Source organism: Ochotona princeps, chromosome 21 (assembly GCF_030435755.1).
Source record: "Ochotona princeps isolate mOchPri1 chromosome 21, mOchPri1.hap1, whole genome shotgun sequence".
NCBI lineage: Eukaryota > Metazoa > Chordata > Mammalia > Lagomorpha > Ochotonidae > Ochotona > Ochotona princeps.
The window spans coordinates 26,739,967-26,760,154 of NC_080852.1; the positions used below are offsets into that span (position 1 = coordinate 26,739,967).

Here is a 20,188-nt window from a genome sequence, read left to right on the forward strand (position 1 = left end):
GCCTTGGGACCCTGCACCTGCATGGGAGATCTGGAAGAAGCTCCTGGCTTTGAATCGGTTCAGCTGTGATCATTGTGGTCACTTGGGAAGTGAACCAGTGGACAGAAGATCTTTCTGTGTCTCCTCTTTGGAAATCTGACTTTCCAATCAAAATCTTTAAAAAAAGAAAAAGAAATGGTATTTGGTATCAAGGCCACAGCTTCACCCACCGTACCACAAAGCCCACCCAGAGAAATAGTCTTAAAAATGATGATGTTGGGCCCGGCGGCGTGGCCTAGCGGCTAAAGTCCTCACCTTGAACGCGCCGGGGTTCCCATATGGGCGCCGGTTCTAATCCCGGCAGCTCCACTTCCCATCCAGCTCCCTGCTTGTGGCCTGGGAAAGCAGTCCAAAGCTTTGGGACCCTGCACCCGTGTGGGAGACCCAGAAAAGGTTTCTGGTTCCCGGCTTCGGATTGGCGCAGCACCGGCCGTTGCACTCACTTGGGGAGTGAATCATCGGACAGAAGATCTTCCTCTCTGTCTCTCCTCCTCTCTGTATATCTGACTTTGTAATTAAATAAATAAATCTTTAAAAAAAATGATGATGTTATGGACATTCACAGAAGACGGGAGACAGGTTTTTTGAAGTCTTTATGGCTTAATAGATTGAATGTCATGTCTCGTGGATTCCTCTTAGTGTTTTAGTGTGAACCATCATGTGGTTTTAAAGCACTTTTTATTTACAAAAATTGCTTTGTGAATAGATTATATGCACTACTTAGCTGCATTGCGGAGAAAAGCAAGGAAATGTTACACCTAACTGTTTTGCTCTTTCTCTTTTAAGCCGCTACATAAAACACCCTTTGCCTGATGAATCTGGCAGCTCACTCTTGGAGTCAGGGGCCTGCAATGGCTCCAGGGACAACTGTGAAGGTGAGCTGGGGGGCAGTTCTAGGGGCGGTGGTCCTGGGACTGAGTGGGTCCCTCAGTTCATGCTAAGGTTGTGGCACTTGATTGGCACTTCTGCCTATTATAGCAGACCTGGGAGCCAGATCTGTATGGTCACTGTTCTACTTTGTCAGCTCCTGGAATCTTCCTAGACACCTGCTGACATGGGTTGAGTTTTACTGCAGTATACTGAGCCTACAGGGGTTGAGTGACTTGCCCAGGTCACAAAGCAGAGTCAAGATTTGAATTTGATCTGTTGGGGTTGCAGTGTGGCGTTCAGCCAGCACGGGACTGTCTCTATAACCTTCATGGCATAGCCGTGGCTAACCAGGCCCTTCTGCCCTTCCACAGCATGATGCGTAGCCTTCTGTCCCCAGGGAAGATAGAAATTCCTGCCAGCTTGTCAGAAGGCAGGGACCAGCTCTCCTGGGTGTTTCTTTTATTCCTTTCTCCTCAGGAAGCCGTGGGTGGTGGCTGGTGACAGGCACCTCCTGCTGTGAGAGGGAAATCCCATGTGGGAAAGTAGGAGAACCCTGAGCCTTCATTGTCCTCTCAAGAGTGCCCGGCACTGACAAAGCCCTTTCTTATGCTGGGAGCCATGTGCCATGTGCATTACACATGTTACTCTTCAATGGATCTGAAAGAACCAATGGTTTTATTTCTTGAAAACTGGAAGCATCCTCCAGATTAATTCTTTAAAATACCAGTTACAAATCTAATTGTACAGATTTCTCTAATATGTACAAGGTCCTGAAAGTGAGAACTGATATTAGACATCTTGACTCTTGGCCAGTGACATGTCTGGACATGAGGGACGTTATGCTAAGTAAGTCAGGCATAGAAAGACAAACACCACAGTGTCATGATGACCCCCCCCTTTCTGTGCAGTCTAGAGAAGTGGATTTCTTTGAAGTTGAGAGTGAAAGAGTGCTCACCAGAGGTTGGCAGCCTGGGGTGGAGAGGATGAACAGCTTGGTCAGCAGGTGCAGCGTTATGGTGAGATGGAGAAATCAGTTCTGGTGTTGTGTGGCATAGCAAGGGGCGTGGAGGTAGCCATACTGCATCATGTGTCAGAGTGGTTAGCAAAGAGGCTTTTGAGCATGCCCTAAGGAAAGGATAAAAGTGTAAGGTGATGTTAAATGTGCTGAGTTGATCTTTATCCCATGTCTACATGAATCAGAACATCACATTGTACCGTACAAATAATATATATGGATTGGGGGTTAATAAATGAAATCAACAAACTGAAAAATACTGCTGGCTACACTGCCAGTGATTGATTGTTCCAGGTTCCTTTTAGTATTTTAGGTTGGGTAAGAAATCTTAGAGTCAGCACTAGTTCTCCCTGGCCAGGAGACGAACGAAAGTGTATTTTGTGCACAGGTCGCACAAGCAGAGGTTTCAAAGTGACAGTGGCAGTCTGTTAGCAGACCTTGGCTTACTTGTGGCTCTGCAGAAGCTAGGGCCCTGTGACCCCTCGTCTGAGGTATGGCATGGGCTTCAACAGGTCACTACATTCCTCTGAACCTTGGCTTGTTCATCTGCAAACCAGCCCGGTGCCACCTGCTTCCCACTGGCAAATACAGCTGAATGAGAACAGGTGGTTACAGTGGCCAGCCCAGGGTGGGGGCTAAGTCCCTATCAACCCCTGTGAGGGCTGGCTGTTGTCCCAGCTATCCCTGCTATGTTGGGGCTCCACACATTGGGCTTCTGTTCACAAAGATTGCTTGCTTTCTGAATCCAGCAAGTTGTACTAGGTGTGCAGGCTTGAGACTGGTTCATGCCAGGTGTGTCCCTTTGCTGCCGTGGCTTCTTGTTGGCCTTGGCTTGCCATCCTTAAGGCCTGTGCTGTTTGTTCCAGTGACTTCAGAGTAGCTACTAGGAAGTGACTCTCCCTTCTCTTGTCATCCTAAGGTGGACATTTCTTGGCCTTTTCATTCTGAAGATTTATTTATTTTTATTGAAATATTTTACAGAGAGGTAAGGAGAGATTAAGAGTTTTTCTGTGTGCTGGTTCATTCTTCAAATGTCCACAACAGCCAGAGCTGAGCTGATCTAAAACTGGGAGCTGTATTCAGTGTGGGGTCCCAAGGACTTGGGCCGTCCTACACAGCTTTCTTAGGCCACAAGCAGGGAGCTGGATCCAAAGTAGAGCAGTCAGGACTCTAAACAGCCTCTATATAAGTTGCTGGCACCACAAGGCAGAGGATTAGGCTGTTATGCCACTGTGCATGACATTAACTTGTGACTACATTAACAGTTTCTGAGATTGTCCAGGTAACAGGACCAATAGAATGGCCAGGGGCAGAGTTCGGGTGATGCCAGGACATTGGCAGCAGGCAGGAGTAGGACTGGCTCACCTGAGTAGAAGGGGCAGTGCTGCCATTAGAGGAGTTGAGGGGGTGGGGAGGGCCTCTGGGACACACAGGCTTCCTACACAGTGCAGCCTCCTCTCCTGTTTTTTTTTTTTTTATCTGATTTTATCTTATAGTTTTATCTGATGTTTTTTTCTAAGTTCATAGATGTCTTTTTTTTTAAAGATTTTCTTATTTTTATTGTGGGTCCGGCGCAGTAGGCTAGTGGTTAAAATCCTCGCCTTGAATGTGCTGGGATCCCATATGGGTGCCAGTTCTAATCCTGGCGGCCCACTTCCCATCCAGCTCCCTGCCTGTGGCCTGGGAAAGCAGTTGAGGACAGCCCAAAGCCTTGGGACCCTGCACTCGCATACGAGACCTGAAAGAGGCTCCTGGCTTCTGGCTTCGGATCGATGCAGTTCTAGCCATTGAGCCGCTTAGGGAGTGAATCGTCAGACAGAAGATCTTCCTGTTTGTCTCTCCTCCTCTCTGTAAATCTGACTTTCTAATAAAAATAAAATAAATCTTTTTTTTTTTAATACTTACTCATTTTTATTGCAAAGGCAGATTTACAGAGGGAAGGAGACAGAGGCATAGATCTTGCTTCCACTGGTTGTCTCCCCAAATGGCAGCAGTGGCAGGAGCTGAGCCAGTCCGAAGCCAGGAGCTTCTTTTGGGTCTCCCACGTGGGTGCAGGGGCCCAAGGACTTAAACCGTCCTTTGCTGTTTTCCCAGGCCACAGACAGGGAGCTGTGTGGGAAGTGGAGCAACCAGGACACAAACCAGCACCCATGTTGGATGCTTACGCTTGAAGGTGGAGGATTAGTCTGTTGAGCCACGGTGCCCGCCCCAGAGTTTGTTTTGTGTCCGCTCTTCTTGGTCCCCTTCCAGTCGGCTCTTGGGTGGACCCCATCCTTACAGGAATTAATGTTGATGTGAGGCTTTACCTTTCTCCTCCATCTGCCATGGCTCCGCAGCATGGCATGCCATCCGCACCTAAGAGATTGACAGTAAGTGCTCGCTCAGGGAACATTTGGTATGTGTGGTTATTTTTGTTTGTTTTCTGGGGAAACTGAATACTTTTACTTAATATTTGTGTTCATTTACTTTTTTTTTCTCAAGAACTGTTTTTGAAAGGTAGAAATATAGAGAAAGAGGGATAGAAAGGACTTTCATCCTGCTGGTTCAGTCTTCTGAAGGTCACACAGCATTTGAGGCTAAACCTGGCTGAAGCCAGGAGCTAGACCGTTTGTCTAGGTCTTCGATGGGTTCCAGGAGCCCAAGGATTTTGTCCATCTTCTGCCTTCCGAGGCATGTTAGCAAGGAGCTGGATTGGAAGCAGAAGAAACTGGACTCAAATTGGTGTCCATAGGGAATGCCAGCGACACAGGCAGCAGTTGAACCCGAGTGCCGAATGTGTGTTTCGTTTAGGCCTTTGCTGTCTGTGTGCGTAATGAAGTAGTTCAAAGAGCGGAGCTGTGTGAATTTTGGTGACCTACAAAGGAGGGGCCCACATGCTGGGCTGCAGGACTGCCAAGTCACGGCACCTTTGGGGCTCACTGAACTTGCACCTCCACTTCCTCAGCACAGAAGAGCTATGGCCACTGCCCCCTTCAGAGAGGGTCACACATGAATTAGAGTGGCTTGCACAGGCCATGGGGGCAGGCGAAGGTTCTTGTGTGCAGTCTATTTGCAGGAAGAAGCGCTTGCACATGGACACGGCCTCATGGTGCATGTGCCTTGTTTTGTTTGTGTATCAGGAGAAGAGGAGGAAATGGAACATCAAGAAGAAGGCAAAGAGCAGCTGTCTGAGACAGAAGGCAGTGGGGAGGACGAGCTGGGCAGCGAGCCCTGTGAGAGCAGGCCACAGAAGGCCCCCGGCCAGGCCTGCCCCAAGAGGCTCTTCACCTTCAGTCTGGTGAACTCCTATGGAACAGCGGACATCAATTCCCTTGCGACTGATGGGAAGCTGCTTAAACTCAACTGTAAGCACGTTCCAGGGCCTTAAGTCGGGCTTTGGGCGGAGGATGGCTTATTGCTTTGGTGCTTCCCTTTCCTCGTCTTGCAATCACGGGGGCAAACAGGCCGGCTGTGGGCTGACTCTGGAAGTCCCATGACCTTCTTCAGGGGAAAGCCTTCCTCCTTCCAGCATGGTCCTTGAGGTCCTGGGAGGAGGTGGCCCCCTTTACTTCCTCGTCCTTTAGGGACAAGTGCTTTGATCCGGTTGCACAGCCTCTCCACCCCACCCCCCCACCCCGTAACAACATTTCTTTAAACATCTTCAACTTCAGAGAATCATTCCATGTTTTGTTTTGAAAGAATATTTAGGAATTGTGACACGGCTGGAGGACGGCTATGTGGTTCGGCGTTGTGTGGGACAAGCCAGTGAGGACCCTCATGCAGGACTTGCAGATGCAGCTCTCTAAAAAATTCTTATTTTATTCATTTTTTATGTGTAAGTCTGAATTATGAGAAGGGACACAGAAAGGTTTTCTGTCAGTGAGATTGTTCTCCAAGTGGCTATCTCAAGTGGCCACAATGGCCAAGCCTGAGCCAGGCTGAAAGGAAGTGGGCAGCTACGATGCAGATCTGCTCCCACATGGAATGCTGGCTTCGCAGGTGGTGGCTTTAGCTGATGTGCCTCACTGCTGGTCCCACTGAAGTATTTCTGTATCTTTTAGCTGCTTTTGTTAGAGAAGAAACTAGTAAACCAGCTGTTTGTGTACTTGCTTATATATTTTTTTAAATATTTTATTTTATTTTTATTAGATATACAGAGAGGAGGAGAGAAAGATCTTCCGTCCAATGATTCACTCCCCAAGTGAGCCGCAACGGCCAGTGCTGCGCCGATCCAAAGCTGGGAACCAGGAACCTTTTCTGGGTGTCCCACACGGGTGCAGGGTCCCAAGGCTTTGGACCGTCTTTGACTGTTTTCCCAGGCCACAAGTAGGGAGCTAGATGGGAAATGGAGCTGCCGGGATTAGAACTGGCGCCCATATGGGATCCCGGGGCGTTCAAGGCGAGGACTTTAGCCGCTAGGCCACGCCGCCGGGCCCTGTGTACTTGCTTATATTTTTTGAGACACATTTTTTCTTTGTATGTTTTTTGTTTTTGTTGTTGCTGCTGCTGCTTGAAAGGCAAAGAGACAAAAGACAGAGACCTTCCATCTGCTAAATGACTCCTGAAATGTCCAGAGCTGGGCCAGGCCAAAGGCAGGAGGCAAGAACTATGTCTAGATCTCCCCAGTGGGTAGCAGGGGCCCAGCTCATTTGGGCTGTCTTCCACTGCTTTCCCAGGCACATTAGTAGGGAGGTGGAGCAGCCAGGAATTGAACCAGTACAAAGGGCTTCATGCCCTGTACCCCAGCTCCCCAGTCCCTATGTATCCTTTTTAAATTAATAAAAGCAAGCACTGAAAGCGCTGTGTTGATGTTCCTGGTTCCCCTTGGCTGGCTTGCCCTGCAGCTCTGTCTTGCTTGGTGGTTTTTCCCTTTCTGGCATGGTGCCTGTCCATCTGGACTCTGCAAGTCGCCCTGTGACTGCAGCCTGGAACCTGCTGGCCAGGCCGACAGCTAGTCGGCAGTCAGTCATTTTGTTTTCCTTCTACCAGAAGCCTCTCATTCTAGGACCTAGTGTCTGCCCCCAGTTGTTTCATCTGCTTTGGTTTTTTTTTGTTTGTTTGTTTTGTTTTGCTACAAAGAGAAGGGGAGCAGAGATGTCCCTCTCATGTGCTCATGTGCTGATTCATGCGCCAGATGCCAGGAGCTCATCCACATTTCCCACATGGGTCCAGGGACCATCCTCCACTGTTCTTCATAGGCCGTAAGCAGGGAGCTGAATCGGAAGTGGAGTAGCCAGGATACCCACCATACTGGGGATGTCAGTGTCACACAGGTGACGGCTTAAGCCCTGTGCCACAGTTCCGTCCTCATTTCAGCTGTTCTTAGAGATTTTTTCTGGTTGGTAAAGGAGGATAAATATAGGCCGTCTAGATGAGTCTGTCTGAAACCATGCCCTTTCAGAGTCCTATATATTTCACACTTCTGGAGCTTCCCTGTACTGCTAAGGAAAGCTGCTAAGGAGTTCAGGGTTGCAGGAAGGCTGTGCCCAGGCAGAGCCTTGCTCCTGGCTGCAAGTGGTAATGGATCTGCCTGCGTGTGTCCTCCTTCCTGTCACCTGCTGGCCATCCCATAACAAATGACACCTTGGTCCTCCTCCCCAGCTCGATCTACTCTGGCCATCGATTGGGACAGTGAGACCCGAAACCTTTACTATGATGAGCAGGAGTCTGAGGTAGGTCCCCTGGGGTTATCAAGTGGTGGCGGGCTTCCGATTTGAGAACTGCATATGTGGAAGGGAGGGTCGCCCTCAGGGTTCAGAGAGCAGTTTAACAGGTTAGATTTGGGTCCAAGAGGACAGAGTTGCACCAAGGTTTTCGCCTTCCACACACAAAGGTTCTGAGGGCGGGGTAAGGGGAGGGGAAGCTGTCTCTTTAGGTGCCCCCAGCCCCACGCCCAGTTTTGTCCCGACAGGCCTTTGAGAAGCACGTGAGCATGCTGCAGCCACAGAAAAAGAAGAAGACTGCCGTGGCCCTGAGAGACTGCATCGAGCTCTTCACCACCATGGAGACCCTCGGGGAGCACGACCCCTGGTACACAGGGGCCACACACACACCCTGGGCCAACCCTGGGGTGGGATGTGTCAGCTTGCTGTGCCAGGCCACTCTCTGCCCTTCTGCACACAAGGCCGATGCGCTCACTCATACACCCTGGCTGTGCCTCCCATGGCATGAGGCAGGTGCCCCCATGACATTTCGTCGTCTGCTGAGTGGAACTCTCTCCTATTCAGGTACTGCCCCAATTGCAAGAAGCACCAGCAGGCCACCAAGAAATTTGACCTCTGGTCCTTGCCCAAGATTCTGGTGGTCCACCTCAAGCGCTTCTCCTACAGCCGATACTGGAGGGATAAGCTGGACACAGCCGTGGAGTTCCCAGTCAGGTGGGGGAGGCGGCAGACTCAGCTATTGGTGTGGGGGCAGTGTGAACACCGAGTGGCAAAAAGGCTTGTCCTGGGAGACCTGTGCCAGTGGGGCTGTGTGTTGCTTGGCTCGGCTCATCTCTCCCTGCAGGCTCTGGGGTGACCGAGACCTCTGCCAGCCTGGTGCCACTAACCGCCCTGCTTATCCCCTTCCTTTTGGGTGCTGGGGCAGCTAGCACCAGCAGGAGCAGCACACCCACTGTGCTGGGTACCAAGGTCAGGGGGACTGGCTGTCGGGTGTGTCCTCCCAGGCCTGAGGTTTAGGCTAACATGGGCAAGAGAGGAAGTCCACCCAGCAGAGGTTGCCTACAAAAATGCTGACTTTCAGAAACTTTCTGGGATGGGTAACAGGTAGATCCATGAGAAATTGTTCTCTCAGTGGCAGGTCCATGTAGGTGCTGGAGCATCAGTTTTGAAATCTTTCTACCTTTCCTGCATGCTAGAAATTTCCACAATGCTGGCGACCAAATGCTCTCTGGGCCTGCCTTGGTCCTGGCAGCCTACCGTGTGGCTGCTGTAGGAGATGCCTGGGACGCTGCTCATGCCTTGCACCTTCCCAGAGCCCAGGGCCCGCTTTGCACCCTACAGCTCCTTCTGCAGTGGCTTTGGTGCCTGCCTTCCCATGTCCGGCCTGTCACAGACAAAAGGGCTTGCTGGGCTCCCTGACCTCTCCCACAGTGTTGGGCACAGTGGCCCAGAGCACTCTCTGTTTCATGATCAGGGCGCTGAACATGTCCGAGTTTGTCTGCGACCTGTCGGCAAGGCCTTACGTGTATGATCTCATCGCCGTGTCCAATCACTATGGCGCCATGGGCGTTGGCCACTGTAAGTATCGCCTCTGTGCCTCTCCTACTGCTTAGCTCACTTGTCAGGCGCTGCCCTAAGCAGCTACTGCTCCTTCTTTCTTATTTATTTATTGAATAAAATTTTTTATAATGTATTTGAAAGGTAGAGATGACCTTCATCCTCTTCACTTCCCCAAAAGTCAGTAACCAGAGCCGGAACAGGCTGAAACCAGGAATCTGGGACTCGGTCTGGCCCTCCACTGCTTTCCCAGGCTCAATTAGTAGGGTGCTGATTGGAAAGTGGAGTGGCTGGGACTCAAACTGGCGACTCCCGTGTGGGATGCCAGTGTTGAAGGCTGTAGTTCTAAGTGCTATGCCACAATGCTGCCCCCACCTCCCAAATAAAAGTTTTTTTTTTTAAATAATATTTTTTAAATTTATTTTATTGTCATTACAAAGTCAGATACACAGAGAGGAGGAGAGATAGAGAGGAAGATCTTGCCAGGATTAGAACTGGTGCCCACATGGGATCCTGGCGCGCCCAAGGCGAGGACTTTAGCTGCTAGGCCACGGCGCCAGGCCCCCCAAATAAAAGTTTAAAGCCTTGGCCCCTGTAGCTGCATTCTTTCTCTTTAGGAGAAGGCATAGTTTAGGGAAAAGTGTGAGTTGTCTTGATTCAGACCTACCCAAACTGTACATTATTGTTCCTCATGTTTCGCTTTGCTTGGGGTTGTGGAGGTGGTGTTTGGTGCCTGCCTGGGAAGCCAGCAGACTCCTGCTCTGCTGACTGCCAGGGTCTGTGCTGACTTGCAGACACTGCGTACGCGAAGAACAAGCTGAATGGGAAGTGGTACTACTTCGATGATAGCAACGTGTCACCAGCCTCTGAGGAGCAGATCGTGGTGAGTGGACCCCACCCCAGCATCTCCCTCCTGCTGCAGAGACTCCCAGACTCCCTCTGGGCAAGATCCCACTCCCACCAGTTGGCTCTTCATCTTTCTGCCATGACAGGAGAGAGCCCTTCCTGCCCTCCTTGCAAAGTGTCCAGGTGGCAGCCATGGGTGGAAGGGTGGGAGGGTTTGAGGTGGCTGTTCCATGCAAGCAGCGGCTGTAAGAGGCCTACCCCCGCTTGTCTTGCAGACGAAGGCTGCCTACGTGCTGTTCTACCAGCGCCGAGATGATGAGGTCTGTAAGACTCCTTCGCAAGCCGCTTTTCCTGGCTGCTCCGAGGGGGACGCGCAACCCAGTGGCTCACAGCAGGTCTCAGGAGACGAGGAGACTTGCAGCATGGATACCAACTGAGGCCCACTTGGCTGCTGGCCACCCCTATCACGGGGTGGCCTCCCCAGGGACATCTGGGACCCTCTGGAGACTACCAGTGTTCAGCCAAAAACAAGATGAGGAAACACCCTTTTATGAGCAGCAGAAAAAAAAAAAGACCCTGTTTGCTCCAAAGGGCTATGGCAAGAGGCTGAATTATTTTCTTTATGAGCAGGTGGTGAGAGACCTTGGGTCTGAAACCTTGGAACTGCACAGAGTGGCAGGCAGGGGGCAGGAGCAGGGGGAATCCCCAGAGACCTGCTGAGTACCTGGGGAGCAGAGGATCCCCCGTGGACCACCTGGACCCATCACCACCTGTGGTCTCCCCCCAGGACCCTGACTTCAAGTAAACGTCTCCCTTGCCGTGTGCACCAAAATGGGTTTCTCATTTTCTAAGATGCAGCAGCCTCCGAAGCCCATTTGGCTTTTCCTGTGAGTCATCTTGGGATTTCCAGCCTTCTTTCTCCTCCTTAATGGAATGAAGATGTTTGGTTTTGGGGTTTCCAGTCTCCCAGAGAACCAAGTAGTTTTTAAATTTTTATTGGAAAGGCAGGTTCACAGAGAGGAGAGACAAAGAGAAAGATCTTCCATCTGCTGATTTACTCCCCAAGTGGCCACAAAGGTTGGAGCTGAGCCAATCTGAAGCCAGGAGCTTCTTTCAGGTCTCCCACACCAGTGTAGGTTCCCAAGGCTTTGAGTCATCCTCTGCTGCTTTACCAAGCCACAAATAGGGATGGGAAGTGGGGCAGCCAGGACATGAACCGGTCCCATATGAGATTCCAGCAGATGCAAGGTGAGGATTTAGCCACTGAGCTGTGCACTGGCCAGACCTAGCAGTTTTGTTAGGTCATATCCCCATTCTCTGAATTGAAATGGTCACTGTGTGGGCCTTGTGTTAGACGGCAAGCACTGAGTGCTTTGGTCCCACCTGTAGCTTCCTGGACAGGGAACAGGGGGAGCCTGCGTGAAGGCATCCAGTCTGATCCTGCTGGTTTGGGGTTGATACTCAGAAACGGCGCTCTCCCCACCCCTGCGGACTCCCAGACCCAGAGGCCCCACCCCCACCACAGCACTCTGCTTCGCTGGACCAACCTCTATCCTGGAAACTTCCTGTCCGTCCCTGATTACGGATTGGAAGAACAGTTGTCTGGGATCTGACCTTTAACCTTAGCGAGGGTGGGGGTTGGGGCCTCCTGTCTGGGCACGCGTGATTGGGATTGATCAGGTGAGCGTAGTGACCGTTGGCGAGGGCCGTGGTACAGCTGCGCCACCAAACGGTGAGATCGCGGTGGTTTTGGGAATCCAGCCTAAGGTGTCGGGTGGAGGCAGCAGTGGTGGTGCCCTGGGGGCGAGCCAGACCGGGCAGGCACCAGGGCGGGAGGGTGGGCAGCCCCGGGGTCCCTCGCTGATGGCAGCCCTCAACCGTCATCAACCCTGCTGCCGCTCAGGCGGTCACTGCCTTGCCTGGCGTGCTGCAGCCCCGCCCAAAACGCAGCCCTCGTGTCGCCCTCCCGTTTCCAATGTAGCACGTAATAAAAGCATGGTCACTTTTAGGGAAAATGTCTGAGAAACTCAGAAGATGCAGAAAGGAGCTGGCTGCAGCCATTGACCGGGCCTTTGAGGGCGTCTGTCATTCCCAGGAATGCACAGGCCCCCCGAGGCCGGAGCCGGACGCAGCGCCGCCCACCCTTTCCCTGCCTGTGCACCGGCTGCTCTGCCGCAGGCACCCGCTGGTTTCTTGCGCCTCCGCGGCACCGTTTACCACTGTCCCGTGTGCTCCTGAGAATGAGAACGCTGCCATGCTGCCCACCCATGTCCCACTGGGGGCAAAACCACACGCCTTGGGTCCCAAAAGAAAGCCTCTGGTCAGCAAGGAGAACATGCTGATACATCCCTGCGCGCTGGCGCCTGGAAGACAGTTCTGGAGATCAGCGGGCGATGGGGAGCTGTGGCGGAAGGAGACTATAAGGTGATGGGGTCCAAAGGGACCAACCTCTTGTCCCCAGACATTGTGGTGCCCAGCCCTGGCTGGCTTGGGAGAGTTGTCATTTTCAGAATCTTGCTGCAAACTTGTAGTTCGCTGTGTGTGTATGTGTCTTTGGGCCAATAGCCTAATTGTCACTGTTGGAAACTATACCGGGCAACACCCAAAGGGGTGGTGAGAGTGTCAAATGGCCCAGTGGGGAGCCTCTCTTGACACTGTCACACCACCCACATTTTAATCGCATCTCTAAGTGGTGTTTGGGCCTGCATAATGGAGCTTTTTGAAGTCGGCCAACACTGTGGGGAGAGGCTGAATTGCAGGTGGCTCAACTTCCTAGCTTTACTCCTGCCTCTGCTCCACTCCTACACCCAAGAGGAGAAGGGCTCCTGAGGCCCTTTGTAACTACCAGGTTTCTCCAGCTTGCTTGGTCCAGGCGTCTTGACTTGAAGTGAGGATGGGAACCCGGAATGAGTCCAGTCCGCAGGCTGGAACCCGCGAAGTCCTTGACCCAGCTCAGCACCACGAGTAGTTATGTGGGGTCTGTGACATCCCGGTCACCAATAATGCTATTGGTCCATTTCCTCCAGGACCTGCCAGTCCCAGCATAAATACCCCAGTCCCAAATCCTTTTTTTTTTTTTTTTTTTTTTCAAAGATCCTACAGCAGGAAGTTGCCCCACAGGGTTCTCTGGATAAGGGCTCTAATGACATTTCTCCTCACCCCGGGACTGCAGGAAAGATGCAGAGAGAGAGTTGAACGTTGAGTCAAACCTGCCTCTCACCAGTGCTAGCCCAGAGGTCACGAAGGATCTGCTGGACATGATAGGTGAGTAGCAAGGGCCACAGTAGCCCTCTGGCCTACACCTCCGTGGCCCAGCTGGATCGGCTCTGGGTTTTGGTTGATGGGTGGTGCTCATGGAGGACCACATGGAGCCATCCTTCCTTGGAGGGCCCAGGGATGGGAAGTCTTTTCCCAGACACCAAGGAGCAGAGATGTCTGCATCCCTCAGGACCTGAAGGTTGAGCTGAGTGGTGGAGGAGCCAGGAACCAGGTCAAGGAAGAGAGGAAGCCAGCAGGGGTGGACGGTACAGGGTTTAGAAGAAAATGTAGAAGCCAAAGCTCTCCTGGGATAACCACTCCCTGCTACCACCACCTCCAGTTATACTCCTTGACATAGTTGTATAGTGCTCCCACACACATGACATAGCCATGTAATCCTCCCGCACACATGTGGGACACTCCAGATCAATGTGTGAGCTGCCTGGGCCTGATTTGACCAGACTCCACCAGGCAGCAGATGCCCAGCTCCTAGTTAAGGGGGCGGCTGCCTGAGGCTGTTGGCTCTGACAGCTCATGGTGTTCCCCTGTCTGAGCCTGGAGAGGTGCCTGTTGGCCAGCATAAGCTTCAGGCACCATTTGGATCAGCAGCTTCACACTGGGTCGCTCTGCCATCCTTCCACACTCCAGCCTGAATGTACATGTTACTCACACCACTCCCTGCGTAGCCACACCTGCCTCTCCTCACATCCCCATCCCGGATGTGTGCTCACTCTGTCTTGTCAATCCTGAGAGCAAGTCCAGGTATCTGCATTTCAGGCCTTTTTGTCCTGGGGCCTGGTAGAGTGTCAGGCTCAGTAAGGCCAGGACCTGCGGCGGGGCAGGGCACCAAGCACCCCCCCCAGAAGTTGGCATCCACTTGGCCAGCCTGGCACAGTCCCAATGTGCAACCGTCTGTCCTGTGCTTGTTTGACTCGTGTTCACAGTATCTCCCCGAGACTCCTCACTAGACCTGTAAAGCTGAGCACATCTCTTTCATTTTAAGACCACACAAGCATCCGGACCATTGAGGACCTGGCTGGGAAGCTGGAGTTTGAGAATGAGCTGGGCCGCGTGTGCAGCCGCTGCCAGGACTCACCCTTCAAGGAGGAGGCCTGGGCCCTGCTGGTGGACGAGAGTCCCGAGAGGGCCCCAGGCGCTGACACCTTCGACGAGCACAACATCGTCGAGACTGTTCTGGACCTGGAAGAAGACTACAGTCTGATGAGCCACTTCAAATACCCGATGGAGTGAGGGCAGTGGCCCTGGCCAAGCTCCTCTAAGGGGTGGGGTGGGTGTGCAGTGGCAGCCACAATGGCAGCCACGGGGCTCAGCAGGGAGAGTTCTGTTCACAAGGTTGTGAGAACTATTGTGGCCACTGCCTTTGCCATGCATGATGGGGGCGCTGTTGGGGTAGATAACTCAGTTCTGGTAGTTATGTTAGTTTTAAATGTTCCTTATTGTTTGTTGTTTTTGGACTTCTGCCATCTTGAAAGTTGTTTTTCTTTTTTCACCTTTTGATTTGTGTTCAATATACCCTAGCCCCAAGGTGGGCACAGGGAGTGGACCTGTGTTGTGTGTCTTGATGTTCTTTTCTGTGGGCCCCGTCGTGGGCTGTCAATGCTTACCTGATGGTCCTCAGTCCAACCCTCTGCCATCCTTGTCTGCATGCTTGGCACAGAGGGCACCCTCGTACCCAGACCTGCCTCTCCTCACGCCTCCCCTGTTCCCCCTTTATCCACCCGCAGGCCTCTGTAGAGGCCCTTCCCCACACAAATCAGGGCAGCTTGAGGACCTCTGCCCCGCCTTTCCAGAGCATTCCCAGGTGAGGGGCCTCCTCAGCACCCCTAACCCCAACACTTGAGCGAGCCCCCTGCTCCATGGGGTGATGATCCAATAAGGCAGGGCAGGGCTGAAGGAGGTGCCCAGTTGTTGCCCTGTGCAGGTCAGTGCGGGCACATCCTTCACAGAGCCACCTCCAGTTTCACCTCTGTATTGCGCAAGAAAGAGCAAGTGAACAAGCATCCAATGCTTCACTTCCCAGATATCCACAAAGGTCTAGGGGGTTGACTGGGGCCGGGGTAGGATTGGGATTTCAGTCCAGGTCTCCCATGTCAGTGGTAAAGCAAGAGAACTTGATCCATCACCTGCTGCCTCCCAGAGGAGCATCAGCAGGAAGCAGAGCTGAGATTGGAACCCAGGCACTACAGGTGTAGGTGTCCCAAGGGGTGTCTTACTCCTAGGCCGAATGCCATGGGGTAAAGGTTTAGGATCTTCCAGGAACTGAGGCTTAGCTAATAACATGGGATATAACATGGGCTCAAACAGGAATCATGGACAGACCTGAATCGTGAACAAACCAGGTGGCAGAGGACAAAGGTAAGGTGGAGAAAGATTGCTTGTCAGGCCATCTTCCGGGTCAGTGCTGCCTCTTCCCACACTCCTGCCCCTGGAAGCCACCAAGCTTGGCCAGACCCTGATTACTTGATCTGATGGGCCACCCCTCAGGTGTCCTGATGGCATGTCTATGTGTACCTATTACGGAAGAGGTGGGGTTTAATTACTGTCCCTCCTCGCCCTGCCCCATCACCACCCCCTGAGCATAAGTTAGAGTCTTTGCAAAGACTAAAGGTAGGGAAAGGGGAAATCATAAGCTGGTGCTGGAGCTGTACACTTGCACAGATGGTGAGGGTTAGCATCACCACACACACCCAGATGGGGCGGGGTGAGACTGAGAAAGCTGCTTGCCCTCTGGTGTGTTCTTTCCAAAGACCCGCCATCTCAAGCCCAGAATTGTAAGACAAATGACCCAGAGCACACTCTGCACAATGTCTTGCAGCTGTCAAGATCATGGCAAGACTCCACAACTGTCAGGGGAGGTGGTACGGATGACTAAAAACTGTGTGGAATCCTGGAGCATCTCCTGGAACTGTAAGAGGACATGAATGGCCAAACTGCTGAAACCCAAAGGAAGCCTGGAGCTAGGTAAAGGAACTGATGTCAGTTCCATAATTAGCTAAGATGGTAACTTTGGGAAGGCTGGGAGAGGCCATGTATGAACTCATTATCTCGGCAACTTCTCTAGAAATCTAAGATCATTCCAAAATTTAAATTGTATTCACTTTTTTTTTTTAAAGATTTATTCATTTTATTACAGCCAGATATATACAGAGGAGAGACAGAGAGGAAGATCTTCCATCCGATGATTCACTCCCCAAGTGAGCCGCAACGGGCTGGTGCGCGCCGATCCGAAGCCGGGAACCAGGAACCTCTTCCGGGTCTCCCACGAGGGTGCAGTGTCCCAATGCATTGGGCCGTCCTCAACTGCTTTCCCAGGCCACAAGCAGGGAGCTGGATGGGAAGTGGAGCTGCCGGGATTAGAACCGGCGCCCATATGGGATCCCGGGGCTTTCAAGGCGAGGACTTTAGCTGCTAGGCCACGCCGCCGGGCCCTGTATTCACTTTTGTAACTGCAGTGGATGGCAAACTTGTGGAAATATGTGTGTATGAACGTGCGTGTACCAAAAATGGAGATCAGTGGGGTTATACAGTCTCCCTCCCCTTTCCCTGAGCTTTCTCATTTAACTGCAGGGAAGGTGTTCCACTTTTGTGAAAAGGTAACTAGCCGTGGGGAATTCCTCTCGGCTGCCTGTCCAGAGCAGCCTTCCAAGTTTCTGGCACCTGGACTGGGTCTTCGGGGCCTTGGAGGGACCTTGACTGAGGAATGTCTTGCTATGGAAATAGATATTTAGCAGAATTGCTGAGCTTTCTGCTTGGCATGCTGGGCCCAGGATGATGAGGGGGCATACCTGGACCTTGTCACTTCCTGAGGCAGAGAACAGGAGACAGCTACTCCTGTCTGCTCTCTGGCTCCTTGAGGTCCCCCACAGACGTTGTCCTGGTCCTCAGTGACAGATGGTGGGGCTCTGCTCAGGGCAGGTGTGAGGTGCTGTGGACAGAGACCTAGCTCAAGGGATCCCAGGAGCTGAGATGGGAACAGCTCGTGAAACATGTTCAGAGCTCAGGGAGCTAGAAGCCACACCATCTCAGGACGACTTCATACTTGACCCGGGTCACATCTGAAAAGCTTCTTAAAACGTTTGACGTCATTCGGTTCTCTCCCTCGCAGCTCATCTTGGCGAGCCAAACAATCACTGAATTGTCTCCTTGGAAACACCACACTGCAATTTGGATTACCAGAATCAAAATAGAAACAAGACAGCTTCAAGAATAAATAGAATAAATAGAAGCCTTGGAACCTGCTAGCTGCAGCAAATTTAGGTCAGAGCACAAGGTATGCGTGAAGCTGGGGTCTCCCAGGCCCTGTGGAGAGAGGATCCCAGGTCCTGAGGTCACATCCCACCGATGTTCATGCTGGCACTGCTGGAAGCCTGCTTTGTTTTTTTGTTGTTTTTTTTTGTTGTTGTTGTTTTAAAGATTTATTTATTTTTATTGGAAAGGCGGATATACATAGAGGAGGAGAGACAAAGAGGAAGATCTTCCGTCCGATGATTCACTCCCCAAGTGAGCCGCAACGGCCGGTGCTGTGTTGTTCCGAAGCCAGGAACCTGGAACCTCCTCCAGGTCTCCCACGAGGGTGCAGGAACCCAAGGCCTTGGGCCGTCCTCAACTGCTTTCCCAGGCCACAAGCAGGGAGCTGGATGGGAAGTGGAGCTGCCGGGGCCAGAACCGGCGCCCATATGGGATCCCAGGCGCGTTCAAGGCGAGGACTTTAGCCGCTAGGCCACCACGCCAGGCCCAAGGAAGCCTGCTTTGTAAGTAGATATGTAGTCATAACAACAGGTAAGGTAGGCGCTGATCTGTAGAAGCTCCCGGAAGGAAAGGTCTGAAGGCCACACTGGGAAGGAGGGGACGGGAACCAGGAGAGAGGCAGTCCAATGGGGGAGCACAGCAGCCCTCCACCCAAGAAGTGTGGCCATTAACTTCAGGGTGTTCCTGCCCTCAGCCGCTTCTCGCTGCAGGGGTCCTCTTGCTCCCAGGCCTAGCTTTCTGTGCAGCTGCGAGGCTCTCATTTCAGACTCTTGCAGGTGAACTCTGCTGAATGAGCTCTGCCTTCCTGCTGGGAAGGGGACCCAGCCCAGCCCTGGGATGCACTGCTCCTCTGGATCTCAGGGTCGTCCTGTTGCAGCTTCCCTCATGGTTTACCTTCCTGGGCATTCTTGCAAAGACCCCCCAAGGGATCAGGAGACCTGGCAGAAGGGAAAACAACTTGGTAGGGAAAAGGAGGAGGGGGCTGTGTCCGTCATCTACACCCAGCAATGTGCTGTGATGGCAGAAACACCAGCCAGCAGCAGGTGTGACATTCAGAGTGAAGCGAGGAAAACTGTGGCAGGGGCTGCAACTCTGGTGACTCTCCCCCAGGAAATGCCACAGTGATATGTGACTGAGCCGAGGAGGCTTTGAGATGCCAGAGCACCCCAGTGTAGACGGGTATTGACAAAGCTCAATCATATGAGACAGACCTGACTGAGCTGGTGCAGTTTGCTTTCCCATAGGAGTATGTGGGAGAATATTAATATTTCAGGCTCCAGTTAAATATTTACAGAGGGAGCAGTTCTGCTCAGGAAATCTATTTGACGCTGGATCTGGTTTCTTGCAAGGAAGCACTGGAAAATGCCTGAGGTGATGGAGAGCTTTGGCCCAAGGCCTAGCATATGAAAAATTACAAAACCACACAACCTTCGTAGGAATCACCTGGTGTTCTTGAGGGAGGAGAAGCGGTTGCGTTCTGGTCTTCAGATGAGCGAGCTATTGCCATCTGGCCAGGGAGAGAGACGTGTTCATCAAGAGCCCTGTGAGACTCCAGAGGCAAAATATGCAAAAGGGCATTGCCAGGGGAAGCAGAGCAGGCCCCTCCTTCAGCCCACGCTGTGAGGAGCGAACTGACCAATGTTGATACCAAGAACCTGCCACTCCTGGCTGCTGAGCCTGTGGCATGGACAAGGCATTACAGTAACATCTAACTTCAGATGGAGAACAACAGGATAGAGGCCTGGGTTAGTGAGGGTCAGGAAAGACCTCTCCAAAGGTGACAAGCTGACATTTGAAAGTCAAAGCAATTAGACTGCAGTCATCTCCCAGGGAGGTGTCCCCAGGTGGCTCCTGGGCCCAACCGTGGGCCTCCCACTGCGTCCACTCTGTTCTGGCTGGAGAGCGGAGAGTGCTGCGTCACCAAGGCCGGGCCTGCACTGCCTCACACTAGGCAGGCCTGGCAGGAACACAGCAGTCAATTTACAAAGAGAAAAACTGAGGACTAAAATAAGAAACAGCCCATCCTATCCTGATGGTCGCCAGGGACTGGCAGAGGAAGTTTAATTCATTCAGCCTTGTTAGGAAACAAGTTTCCTACGTATAACTCCACACACACAGAAAAAGCTTCATGGAACATTGGTCACTCTAAACTTTGGCTTCATCACACAAAATGAAATCCTTCTGAAGAAATAAGATAGGTACATAGATATGCACTTATCTGAAAGGGAAACACTGAGAGCGACTGCTGCCCTCCACAGGATCCCTACAGCAGCAAGGCTCGATCTTCTGGGAGACTTGGAGAACAAAAACATGGTCTGGATGTTTCCTATTTGATTTCTCAAATAAGCTTAAGAAACTGAACTGGGAGATCAGTTCAATAAAGAAAAACAAAAGATTTGACAGGCATTATCTTTATTTTGAGCAAGTTATTTATAAAAGAAACACATGTTACAAAAATAGGAAGGCGTCTCCAAGGTGTAAGTGGAAAGCCAGCCTACTGGTCTTGAGCAGCAATGCAGGGCCAGGGTGAGGAGGTCATGCAGGCAGGAGGCTGGCAAGCCCCCACTTGGGTCATGCTGCCCTGGCATCGGGAGCGACAGTGTGCCCTCTCCCACAGCCACTGAGCAAAACATGCAAATAGATTGAAGTGGAAGAAAAGAACAATCAGACTCGCACTGTGCAGCACACACAT

The 20,188-nt window shown here is 52.0% G+C and overlaps 2 protein-coding genes across 3 annotated transcripts in view; both read left to right on the forward strand.

The window, feature by feature from the left end:
- USP4 (ubiquitin specific peptidase 4) overlaps positions 1-10,972 on the forward strand; it is a 35,852-nt gene extending 24,880 nt beyond the window's left edge. The window contains exons 14-21 of one of the 2 annotated variants that reach the window (XM_004581458.4): positions 826-914; positions 5,044-5,268; positions 7,505-7,575; positions 7,815-7,933; positions 8,131-8,280; positions 9,041-9,144; positions 9,918-10,006; positions 10,245-10,972. In XM_004581458.4, the coding sequence (XP_004581515.2) occupies positions 826-914; positions 5,044-5,268; positions 7,505-7,575; positions 7,815-7,933; positions 8,131-8,280; positions 9,041-9,144; positions 9,918-10,006; positions 10,245-10,406 (1,009 nt within the window). In that variant the 3' untranslated portion in view covers positions 10,407-10,972. The remainder of the gene's footprint in view (positions 1-825; positions 915-5,043; positions 5,269-7,504; positions 7,576-7,814; positions 7,934-8,130; positions 8,281-9,040; positions 9,145-9,917; positions 10,007-10,244) is intronic. The other variant, XM_004581457.4, reaches the window with a different exon arrangement.
- Positions 10,973-11,300: 328 nt separating this feature from the next.
- On the forward strand, positions 11,301-14,784 carry C21H3orf62 (chromosome 21 C3orf62 homolog). Its single transcript, XM_004581456.4, has 4 exons — positions 11,301-11,701; positions 11,979-12,393; positions 13,142-13,233; positions 14,231-14,784. Exons 2-4 carry the CDS (start codon positions 11,984-11,986, stop codon positions 14,476-14,478), a joined length of 750 nt encoding a protein of 249 aa, XP_004581513.2. The 5' UTR covers positions 11,301-11,701; positions 11,979-11,983; the 3' UTR covers positions 14,479-14,784.
- The last annotated feature ends 5,404 nt before the right edge of the window (positions 14,785-20,188 follow it).

What these genes read in the sequence shown, in the direction of transcription:
- C21H3orf62 (XM_004581456.4), top strand. Translation starts at nt 11,984, where the DNA reads ATGTCTGAGAAACTCAGAAGATGCAGAAAGGAGCTGGCTGCAGCCATT. An exon ending in TGGCGGAAGGAGACTATAAG is followed by an intron (nt 12,394 to 13,141) that starts GTGATGGGGTCC and finishes CCGGGACTGCAG; the next exon opens with GAAAGATGCAGAGAGAGAGT. An exon ending in GGATCTGCTGGACATGATAG is followed by an intron (nt 13,234 to 14,230) that starts GTGAGTAGCAAG and finishes TTTCATTTTAAG; the next exon opens with ACCACACAAGCATCCGGACC.